A 12,299-nucleotide genomic window follows, 5' to 3' on the forward strand; every position below is an offset into this window, starting at 1 on the left:
TGTCATAGATTGGTCTCGGAATGATATGGAATAGCTAGGGGATTAGAGATGTACAGATATGTCATAGATTGGTCTCGGAATGATATGGAATAGCTAGGGGATGAGAGATGTACAGATATGTCATAGATTGGTCTCGGAATGATATGGAATAGCTAGGGGATGAGAGATGTACAGATATGTCATAGATTGGTCTCGGAATGATATGGAATAGCTAGGGGATGAGAGATGTACAGATTTGTCATAGATTGGTCTCGGAATGATATGGAATAGCTAGGGGATGAGAGATGTACAGATATGTCATAGATTGGTCTCGGAATGATATGGAATAGCTAGGGGATTAGAGATGTACAGATTTGTCATAGATTGGTCTCGGAATGATATGGAATAGCTAGGGGATGAGAGATGTACAGATATGTCATAGATTGGTCTCGGAATGATATGGAATAGCTAGGAGATAAGAGATGTACAGATATGTCATAAATTGGTCTCGGAATGATATGGAATAGCTAGGGGATTAGAAATGTACAAATCTGTCATAGATTGGTTTCGGAATTATATGGAATAGCTAGGGGATGAGAGATGTACATATCTGTCATAGATCGGTCTCGGAATTATATGGAATAGCTAGGGGATTAGAGATGTACAAATATGTCATAGATTGGTCTCGGAATGATATGGAATAGCTTGGGAATTAGAGATGTACAAATATGTCATAGATTGGCCTCGGAATGATATGGAATAGCTAGGGGATTAGAGATGTACAAATATGTCATAGATTGGTTTCGGAATGATATGGAATAGCTAGGGGGTTAGAGATGTACAAATATGTCATAGATTGGTTTCGGAATGATATGGAATAGCTAGGGGGTTAGAGATGTACAATTATGTCATAGATTGGTTTCGGAATGATATGGAATAGCTAGGGGGTTAGAGATGTACAAATATGTCATAGATTGGCCTCGGAATGATGTGGAATTGCTAGGGGATTAGAGATGTACAAATCTGTCATAGATTGGTCTCGGAATGACATGGAATATCTAGGGTATTAGAGATGTACGAATCTGTCATAGATTTTGTCTTGTACAGACATGTCCATCACAGATGTGTGTAAATGACACGTGTACTTTTGTTGTAGAAACTTAATAGAACTAACTTAATGTTCATTTACATACTATAAATTCATTTAAATTAAAAAAAAAAAATGAAACAAAAAACCAGTATAATTTGTTTGGTGATATTTTTTTATTGAAATATAGACTAAAACAATTCAACGTGTATATTGCCTTATAGATTAACAATTAAAAACTAGCAAAAAATAACATCAAACCTCTGCAATGCTTCTAAATCATAAAGCTTGCATGTGTCTGATACTTATTGTAAAACTCTCATAAGTTGGTTCTGTAATAATGCAAGGTTTAAAAGCTCGGATTTTTGAACGATAATCATTTTTAATAACTCTGCTTAGTAACCTTCTCATATATAAATGTCCTTATTCATTATGTCCTTATTCATTATGTCCTTATTTACAATATCATTTTGATTGCTTGTTTGTAGTAAATGTCCACAATGTTTTAAAATGTTTGACATTATCTGCAAAATAGGTTTTCAAATAAAATGATAGAAATAAGGAATCAACTTCTATCACTCAAGTCTCTAACAATAGTAAATAATTGATTGAAAACATTATTTGTTCTGGTTACCATAAATATATATGATGACTGTTTACCATATACATAATATATTCCTTAATACAAAGAATTGTAAGTTGGAAAAATTAGTTAAAGAATCACTAAGCATCTGTATAAATATTTTGTACATCAAAAATTTTGTTTTTTTCATCTGATGTTCTTTGATTCAATCTTTTTCCATCCAATATTTTATCACTCTCTCTGAATTCACTAAAACACAGCCATGCCAGACAATGTACTACACTATGTGCTTAATCTCTCTCATTAATTATGTGTCAGCAAAGTTTGATCTCTCTGTACCTACAAAGTCAACATTGTAACTACAACTTAGCATTCTGCTGTGCTTCTTTCTGCTTGGCGTAGACGCCCCTAACTTTATTTACTATCTTGTTTGATTCTTCAAAATATGGAGCAGTTCTTTCTTTGACACGATCAACCCAAGCTTTCACTACAGCATTGGACTCATAAATATTCTCCTCACAGGAAGCATACAGCTGCATCAATTCACAGACACCAAGCAGGTCAGCCACTGATATATCTGAACCGCATAGGAATGGCTTATTGCCTTTCAGAAAATAACTGTCAAGTTGTGATATCACAGTTTCTAATCTGTTTCTGGCATTCTCTACCATGGGCCACTGTACTGGAGCTCGCATGGCTCTCGGTATAATCACCTGAAAACACAAAAATCTTGAACATTAATATGTGTAAAGAATCAATTTGTTTTAACTTCATCTACTTTGTAATGGCTTTCAGCACTTTTCTGTTTTATTTGCTTATTGTGTCCAAAAGACCATTAGAATATTTCAAATTGTGTGATATAAATCTCACAACCCAAGGGTACAATTTTAAAGATTAGCATTAATTTTTCTAAGTGACAAACCTGAAGTCTTATAAGTGTCTACATCACACCACGAGTGATTAATTATTTTTTCTCAAAAACGTTTTTGATAATATGATTATTGCAAGTTGTTGTGGTAAAAAGTGACTGAATTCATTGTTATATCATAATTGAAATGTGTGACAAAATCTAAACAGTACAGTACAATGGTGATGTGTTGCACTATATAAAGCTGTGATGCTGGTGATGTCAATAAAAGAAAATTGTAACTTAGCAGTCTTTTTTTTAAAGGAAAGATATTTGTAGGAAGTGTGAGAGGAAAAAGTGTGGAATAAAGTCCATTAATTTCCGTTACACCTATGAAAGATTTAACATTAATGTACAACGAAAATCTGTACACAAGTTAGGAAAGTCAAGTTCATAACAGCTCAGAGAAAGTTACAATAATTATAAGTTATAAAGACTAAATAATGCTCTTTCGTTGGCCAGAAATGATTGTAAAATCTTTAATAAAACCTTATAAGACTTTGCATTGTGAAAAGTTCCAGCTGATGAAACTGTAGTACAGTTCTGTGAAGAAGACACATGACAAGTCTATGTAGATGATCTTTTTGCTTTCGGTTATTCCTGACAAACAACATACAAATACACACTAACCAGTTGTTGGAAGATCATGCCGCAGTTGTAGCGAGTGTTCAAATGTTGATAGTTCATGTATTCATCGACCCTGGCCTGAGCCTGGAGGTCACTACGAGGATACCAGTGATCAGGCACATTATGCTTCAAGGCTAGGTACTTCAGAATGGCTACACTATAGAGTAAACAGAAACACAACTGTAATAAAAGACCATTCTCGACTGTCAATTTGATGAAGCAAAATAGGAAATTAAAGTAACAGCAGAATTATTATTATTATTATTATTTCTATCTTATCAGCCTACTGACACATAAAAGGTCATTAGGGCCATCAACCTGTGAAACACACAGCGATCCAAATAAGGAAGGAGCATCAAACAAACTAAAAACGTAAAAGACAAATGCTAAAAATCTAAAATGGTTATATTATCCCAAAAGATTAAAATGGTAAGCCATATTATATAATAAAGAGCAACATCTTTCAGATAACCTAAAATTTTATAAACCTCAACAGTTTCAAAAAGAGTCTTTAGACTTGTAACGTTACGATAAAAAAATTCTCCAGTAGACAGAATATCAATGCAGTCAATAAAAAATGTTTTAACAGTGAATGGCTTATCACATCCTATGCACTGAGGATTATCTTTGCCTTTCAACATATATGAATGTGTAAGGTATGTATGACCCATCCAAAGACAGGCAAGGACAACTTCGTCTTGGCGGTTGTCTCTATAGCATGGAGCCATTCACTGATGATAGGTTTTACAGAGTGCAATTTATTATTGGTATATTGATTCCATTCCTCCTGCCACTGAACTGTTAAAAATTGTTTAATAAATGGTTTAAAATCAGCTAAATGAAGTTTAAAAACAGGTGGTAGTGATAAAGCTTCCTTCGTAGCACGATCTGCTTTTTTCATTTCCTGGTATTCCCATGTGCCCAGGAGCCCAACAAAAAACAATACAAAAGTTAAAGGCAAGTTAATGAAATGGTATTAATGAATTACGAAAGAAAATATTTTCCCTATTTCTATTGCTTAGACTTTGTGGTACAGAAAGAGAGTCCGAATAGATAACAGCTCTCATCACTTTGTTTGTTTGAATATGTTCAAGGGTGTGGCAGATAGCTCGCACTTCTGCCGAAAATATTGAGGTGTTGTTCAATAGCTGGCATCCATAGGCTGTGGCAACCTTATCATTATTTTTTTAACCATAAGTATATAAATGTAGAAATAATATATATCTTAACACCGGAAGATCAGAATGTTGCAAGGAAAACCTTTACTATAACGCTAAGAGTCATAACTTTATATTTTGGATTATTTTTTTGGATCGTGGGGAGGGTCAGAAAATTGACAATTATAATAAATCCAGAACTACAAACATTTGAATTGCGTGAATGACCACAACCAGAAAAAAAAGTGATAAATACTAAGAATACAAGGAAACTAAGATGACACACACAAAGTCTGTAAAGACAATGTATTTATAGCTGTTCATAGTATATTTTATCAGTTTAAGCTTGAAAGGTAGAAATTCTAGCAAAGATTTATTTTTAATTTCATGGGTACCTTTTTACTTCTATGTGTATCTATTTTGCAAGTTTCACTTTAGTGCATAAAGATGAATATTGCATTAGAGTTGTCTCCCTTTCTACTTTGTTATTCTAGTAATACAAATGATAAGATGTTTGATGTTGATGTAAAGACATTTAAAAAGTACTCATAAATGTTTTAATGGTTGCCCTAAATGATACATAAGTAATTGGCTTCAGCTGTTGAAATTTGAAAATGTTAACTATTACTTGAAATCATTATGGCTTTTGCTGTAAAACATATACTTACTCACTACAAAATATTAAATAACATGTACTAAAATGACTTAGTAATTGACATTTAAAGAGATGGTTCAATCTAAACCTACATCCTTATCATCTTCATCATTCAAAGTAAACCATACTCATGCATATCACTGGTATAGTGGCACGGTTCTTTGAGTAAAACTCGTTGTTAAGGAGACATAAAGCCTAAATGGCTAAAATTTATTGAGTTGTATTCAGCAGAACCTGTTATCCTCAAACTAAGATAAATAAAATAATCCACAGAGTTAGAAATAAACATGAACTTCCATCATCTTTTAAAACATTAAATGGTTCAAGATGCTGACTAAGAAATCCACAGTATTTGAACTGATATCAGACAGAGCGAGTTGAAATTCAGGAAAAGTTCACATAAGTCTACATATAGACAAAGGAAATCTAAATAGACAGACAAAATCTACATACTGACATAGCAACTATATGTACAGACAGACTATGTCTTTATACTGACAGACCCAGTCTATATACAGACAGATCAAGTCTATATACAGAAAGACAATGTCTTTATACAGACAGACCCAGTCTATATAAAAGTCTACATACAGACCTACCAATTCTACATACAGACTAAATAACATTTTCCAGAACATTTATGAAAACTAGGGGAATGTTACTAAGAAATCTACAGTATTGTACACTCACTGGTGTAATAACTCTAATTGTTTCAGTGTTCCTTGGGGAGTATTTAATTTCCTGATGATTTAATACAATTTTATCCTTATTTTCAATACCTCTCTGTCAGCACAAACCCATCATCATCAATAACCGGTACCAAACTGAAAGGATTCAACTTCTTGTATTCATCTGTATGGTGTTCTCCTGAAAAGTCAGAGATTGGATGAATTACAGTAATTCACAAACCATACACAACAGATCCAATCATATTTGTTATATGACATACAGGTTTTTTTTAATTCCCACCATTTGATAGTAAAAGTTGATAGTTCAGGTTACCATGCTAGCCAGTGGGGATTCCCTTTAGTTAGCATAAAAGTATCTATCCCGAAAGTGAAATGTTGCTTGTTTGAGCCCCAGTGGGGTCAGAACATGTTATATATAGCTCCTCCCTAGGAATCAACAGAAAATGCCGTAAAATATCGCTGATTATATATTGTACGTGTCTAAATGCATGATAGTGCATAAATGCCAATGAATCATATATTTGCATGTATACGCCGTAGCATACTGTAAGTACGATATGTAGGGAGTTTGATACTCGCACCAGAGAGCGAGGTCCAAACTCCTTGGTCGAAAGTTCAGAAAATGTGACGTTGGAAGAACACCCATTATATTTAGGTTCTAATCAAAATCTTAGTGTGTCATCTCTCAAAAACAATACAGAAAGACTTACCATTCCTAAGAGCAACTGGTTTTGGTACAAATGGAATGTTATTCACCTTTAAAAAGATATAAACAGCCCGAGATGGCTGAGACATTAAATCGTAGTAGTACTTGAGCGCCATGTTTGGGATGTACTAAATACGGAAAGTATGACGGATTGAATTTCCGGAACAACTGATGAGATAAGTCAATTGCAAATGTTTCCATTAAAACCGTCAGCCACGTGTAAAATAGAAATGATATAAAAAGGATTGGACACTGACTATAGCTCTTTGAAAAAAAAAACTACAAGAAAGAAATTGGACTAAGTTAGCCTTACTGTGTTTAATGTTGACATTTTTTTTTCTCCAAAGTACATTAAAACCGAACATATTAATCGTTTAAAAATTAACAGTAGTAGTAAGCCAACTTATGTTCAGACTAAACATTCGTAGCTTCTGTGACAAATATTTCCCATGTACTTTTGATTCGTACGTTAATATTATTTGTTTCTTGTTAAAAACTGAAATATAACTCTATATTGTGTTCCGAATCCGGACCGAGAAAAATGATAACAATAATAATAAAAAAATCACGAAGAAATTTTTTTCTGGATCAATGACATTAAATGTACATGTCACTGCTTTTAAGTTCAGTAAGAATTAGGGTTATTTGAGACTTCAGCTGTCGTACTAGTGCTAAGTCGAATTTAAATAACATTCATTACTTTCAGAAAAAAAAATCACGATTTCTATTGTTTTTATCTTTACAATTAAAAACGTCGGGATGCCCATATAACATTACATGTATTATACGTTTCAAAACACCTGTAATTTATCTCTTTAAAAATAAGTTGGTTTTCTATAAATGATGCCTATAATATGAATTAAATGTAGGCGGTTAATTTTTTTGAGTTCAACTTTTTGTTCTGGAACTTAATTCCTTTTAACAACTTATTTCATTTTTCATTTGAATAAAAAAGAATGATATCAGACGTATAAGAACAAGAGGCCATTAGGGCCTGTATCGCTTACATGAATCTTAAAACCAATCAATGGTATACATGCCTACAAGCTGTGTATTTTAAATATTTCGAAATTAAAGCTCAGTCACGTAACCTCTTTGATGAGGCAAGCTTTATAATGTGTTAATTCTTATATCATGACTGTCTTTCCCTTTTGATGCCAAGAAAGTGTTTATTTGATTGTCGGGTTGTTATCTCAACTATGTCGAAAATACCTCTAAGAAATAATGAGTTTAACTCTTGACGCCAAGCAATTATATTTATATTATATATGGTAATGGGGTGAGATTTCAAATGTTTCAAAAATATTACCCAGAAATCAAGTCCAGAGGGGTGGGGCCAAACCCAAAGGTCACGTGAATGTGTTTATTTCTTCATGTTCATCATTGCTATATATTGCTTAAGGATGGTGATCTCAACTGTTTCAAAGTTATTACCAAGAAAGTGGGTCCCCAGGAGAGCGGCAAGACCACAGGGTCAATCATTACATCATGATTTTGTTTATCTTTTGATCCTCAACATACTATACACGGTTATATGATAGGGATCTCAACAGCTTCAAAGTCTTAACAAGGGAAATAAGTCCATGGGGATGGGGACAGACTCAAAGGCCAAATGCCCGTAATTGCTATATATGGTTATGGGGTGGGGTTCTCCACTGTTTCAAAGATATAACACATTTCCCACATTAAGCCTCCATCCCCACATGATCTTGGGGGCCAAGATAACACCAGTTATATAAAATTAATTATCCTTCACCCAAACATGCTACATAGGAAATTTAGGCAATATCCAATCATTCCTACGAGAGGAATAGGGTTTTAAAGAATCCGTTCCATCTCCCACGTTGCGCCACGCCCCTTTCATCCCCAGGAGGCAGAGGAGACCCACCATTTATACAAAATCGACTTCCCTTTACCAAAATATCCTTTACACCATATTAGGCCAAAATCAAGTTTTCCCTACAGGAGAAGTAAGAATGTTTAAAATTTGCCCCATTTCCCATATTGGGCCGCGCCCCTCCTGTCTCCGGAGGACGAAACCGACGTTTATAAAAAATACAAAATTGATTTCCCTTTACCCAAACACCTTTAATACCACATTTCGACAAAATCAAATCATTCCTACAGGAGGATTAATATTTTATTTAATATTTTCTATTTCTCCTATTGGGCAAATCAATCTTACGGGAGGATTAATATTTTATTTAATATGTTCTATTTGCCAGGTGAGATAAAATCTTAATTCAGGTTTATAGGAGCTGAGGTCCTAATGTTACTTGTCTGTAGAGATATCTTATAACTGAGCCGAAATCTACACTGACTAATTATGATTATGTATTTTTAGAATGGGACATAATGTTTTCAGAATTATAATTGGAACATAAAGAAATGATTACAGATGGATAATTGAAGTACAATGACGAAGTTCGTTGTGGATGGCAAACATTAAAACTACAACATAGCGAGTTTATGTAACATATAGCGACTACTTGCACTATGTTCGCTGCCTACTTCTTACTTCTTATTTTTTTGTTTACTTTCTACTGCCTACCGTTAACTGTGTATTGTCTACTGCTAATTACCTACTGTCTACTGCTAAATACCTACTGTCTACTGCTGACCACCTACTGTCTACTGCTAACTACCTACTGTCTACTGCTGACTACCTACTGTCTACTGCTGCCTACCTACTGTCTACTGCTGATTACCTACTGTCTACTGCTGCCTACCTACTGTCTACTGCTAACCACCTACTGTCTACTGCTAACCACCTACTGTCTACTACTAACCACCTAATGTCTACTAAACTACATTCTGTGTACTGCTAATTACCTACTGTCTACTGCTAACTACCTACTGTCTACTAAACTACATTATGTCTACTGCTAATTACCTACTGTCTACTGCTGACCACCTACTGTTTACTACTAACCACCTAATGTCTACTAAACTACATTCTGTGTACTGCTAACCACCTAATGTCTACTAAACTACATTCTATGTACTGCTAACTACCTAATGTCTACTGCTTACTATCTACTCTGTACTGCTAACCATGTACTGCCTATAGCTAACCACCTTCTGCTTACCGTTAATTGTATATTAGCTACTGCTAACTCCCTACTGAAAAATTAAAAATTAAAAAAAAAAAAAAAAACCCAAACAAACGAACAAAATAAAAAACAAAAACATACAAACAAATTTGTTCTAGATTTGCTCGGTATGTAGACTTGGTCTGTCTATATGTAGTCTTGATCTGTCTGTTAGTAGACTTGGTCTGTCCGTTAGTAGTCTTGGTCTGTGTGTAAGTAGACTTGGTCTGTCTATATGTAGACTTGGTCTGTCTGTTAGTAGACTTGGTCTGTCTGTAAGTAGACTTGGTCTGTCTGTTAGTAGTTTTGGTCTGTCTGTAAGTAGACTTGGTCTGTCCTTAAGTAGACTTAGTCTGTCTATAAGTAGACTTGGTCTGTCTATATGTAGACTTGGTCTGTCTGTAAGTAGAATAGGTCTGTCTATATGTAGACTTGGTCTGTCTGTAAGTAGACTTAGTCTGTCTATAAGTAGACTTGGTCTGTCTATATGTAGACTTGGTCTGTCTGTAAGTAGAATATTTCTGTCTATATGTAGACTTGGTCTGTCTGTTAGTAGTTTTGGTCTGTCTGTAAGTAGACTTGGTCTGTCTATATGTAGACTTGGTCTGTCTGTTAGTAGACTTGGTCTGTCTGTAAGTAGACTTGGTCTGTCTGTTAGTAGTTTTGGTCTGTCTATATGTAGACTTGGTCTGTCTGTAAGTAGTCTTGGTCTGTCTATAAGTAAACTTGGTCTGTCTGTAAGTAGACTTGGTCTGTGTATATGTAGACTTTGTCTGTCTGTTAGTAGACTTGGTCTGTCTGTAAGTAGACTTGGTCTGTCTGTAAGTAGTCTTGGTCTGTGTATATGTAGACTTTGTCTGTCTGTTAGTAATCTTGGTCCGTGTATATGTAGACTTTGTCTGTCTGTTAGTAGTCTTGGTCTGTCTGTAAGTAGAATAGGTCTGTCTATATGTAGACTTGATCTGTCTGTAAGTAGACTTAGTCTGTCTATAAGTAGACTTGGTCTGTCTGTAAGTAGACTTGGTCTGTCTGTAAGTAGAATAGGTCTGTGTATATGTAGACTTGGTCTGTCTGTAAGTAGAATTGATCTGTCTATAAGTAGACTTGATCTGTCTATAAGTAGACTTGGTCTGTCTGTAAGTAGACTTGGTCTGTGTGTAAGTAGACATGGTCTGTCTGTAAGTAGACTTGGTCTGCCTATATGTAGACTTGGTCTGTCTGTAAGTAGACTTGGTCTGTCTGTAAGTAGACTTGGTCTGTGTGTAAGTAGACATGGTCTGCCTATATGTAGACTTGGTCTGTCTGTAAGTAGACTTGGTCTGTCTGTAAGTAGTCTTGGTCTGTCTGTAAGTAGACTTGGTCTGTCTGTAAGTAGACTTGGTCTGTCTGTTAGTAGTCTTGGTCTGTCTATATGTAGACTTGGTCTGTCTATATGTAGACTTGGTCTGTCTGTAAGTAGACTTGGTCTGTCTGTAAGTAGACTTGGTCTGTCTGTAAGTAGACTTGGTCTGTGTGTAAGTAGACATGGTCTGTCTGTAAGTAGACTTGGTCTGCCTAGTCTTGGTCTGTGTGTAAGTAGACTTGGTCTGTCTGTAAGTAGACTTGGTCTGTCTGTTAGTAGACTTAGTCTGTCTGTTAGTACACCTCGTCAGGCTGTATGTAGACTTGTTCTGTCTAAATATATGTATAGAACAAATAAAGATATATGCAGCGAACAGAAAACAGCACGAATGTAACAAGCGATACATATTAAGCAGCATAGCAGTTAACATAAATAGCACGTAGTACATGTAGGTAAACAACAGGCAAGGTGCTGTAGTGCAATCCTGTTAACGAAACCGAAACTGATTGCGAATCACAATTCTTACATTTACAGTGACGAAAGATTACATAAATAAATTTCGGGATACGCTCTTATCTTAGCAACGGAAACAACTACATTTGAGAGCAGAGGACAAGCAGTAAGTGAAACGCTTTTTTTTCTCAGTTTCAGTTTCAGTTTGACTGTGGCAGATATAAACAAGATAACGAAGTTATGTAATCTGTAGGTGTAATCGATACGTACTTTAGACTTTTGATTCTGTTCAGTGTTACAGAGTAGAAGTAGCAGGCCTTAGGAAGAGATAGGTAATTAACAATCACTAATTCTATATTACTTACTGGGAGGTAAGTTAGATAGGTAATTAACAATCACTAATTCTATATTACTTACTGGGAGGTAAGTTAGATAGGTAATTAATAATTACTAATTATATATTACCCACTGGGAGGTAAGTTAGATAGGTAATTAACTGTCACTAGTTCTATATTACTTACTGGGAGGTAAGTTAGATAGGTAATTAACAATCACTAATTCTATATTACTTACTGGGAGGTAAGTTAGATAGGTAATTAACAATCACTAATTCTATATTACTTACTGGCAGGTAAGTTTGATAGGTAATTAACAATCACTAATTCTATATTACTTACTGGGAGGTAAGTTTGATAGGTAATTAACAGTCACTAGTTCTATATCACTTACTGGGAGGTAAGTTAGATAGGTAATTAATAATTACTAATTATATATTACCCACTGGGAGGTAAGTTAGATAGGTAATTAACTGTCACTAGTTCTATATTACTTACTAGAAGGTAAGTTAGATAGGTAATTAACAATCACTAATTCTACATTACTTACTGGGAGGTAAGTTAGATAGGTAATTAATAATTACTAATTATATATTACCCACTGGGAGGTAAGTTAGATAGGTAATTAACAGTCACTAGTTCTATATCACTTACTGGGAGGTAACAGTATTATCACAAAAATACGAT

The 12,299-nt window shown here is 34.6% G+C and overlaps 1 protein-coding gene across 1 annotated transcript; it reads right to left on the reverse strand.

Moving 5' to 3' along the window:
• Positions 1-1,220: 1,220 nt before the first annotated feature.
• LOC132562641 (glutathione S-transferase theta-1-like) lies at positions 1,221-6,506 on the reverse strand. Its single transcript, XM_060227395.1, has 4 exons — positions 6,395-6,506; positions 5,775-5,862; positions 3,187-3,340; positions 1,221-2,362 (listed from the first exon to the last, which is right to left on the reverse strand). The coding sequence occupies exons 1-4, from the start codon at positions 6,504-6,506 to the stop codon at positions 2,009-2,011; spliced, it is 708 nt and encodes a 235-aa protein (XP_060083378.1). The 3' UTR covers positions 1,221-2,008.
• Positions 6,507-12,299: the final 5,793 nt, after the last annotated feature.

The sequence above is a fragment of the Ylistrum balloti genome, unplaced genomic scaffold, assembly GCF_031769215.1.
Source record: "Ylistrum balloti isolate Yb309-2 unplaced genomic scaffold, AGI_CSIRO_Ybal_v1 Utg371468, whole genome shotgun sequence".
Classification (NCBI taxonomy): domain Eukaryota; kingdom Metazoa; phylum Mollusca; class Bivalvia; order Pectinida; family Pectinidae; genus Ylistrum; species Ylistrum balloti.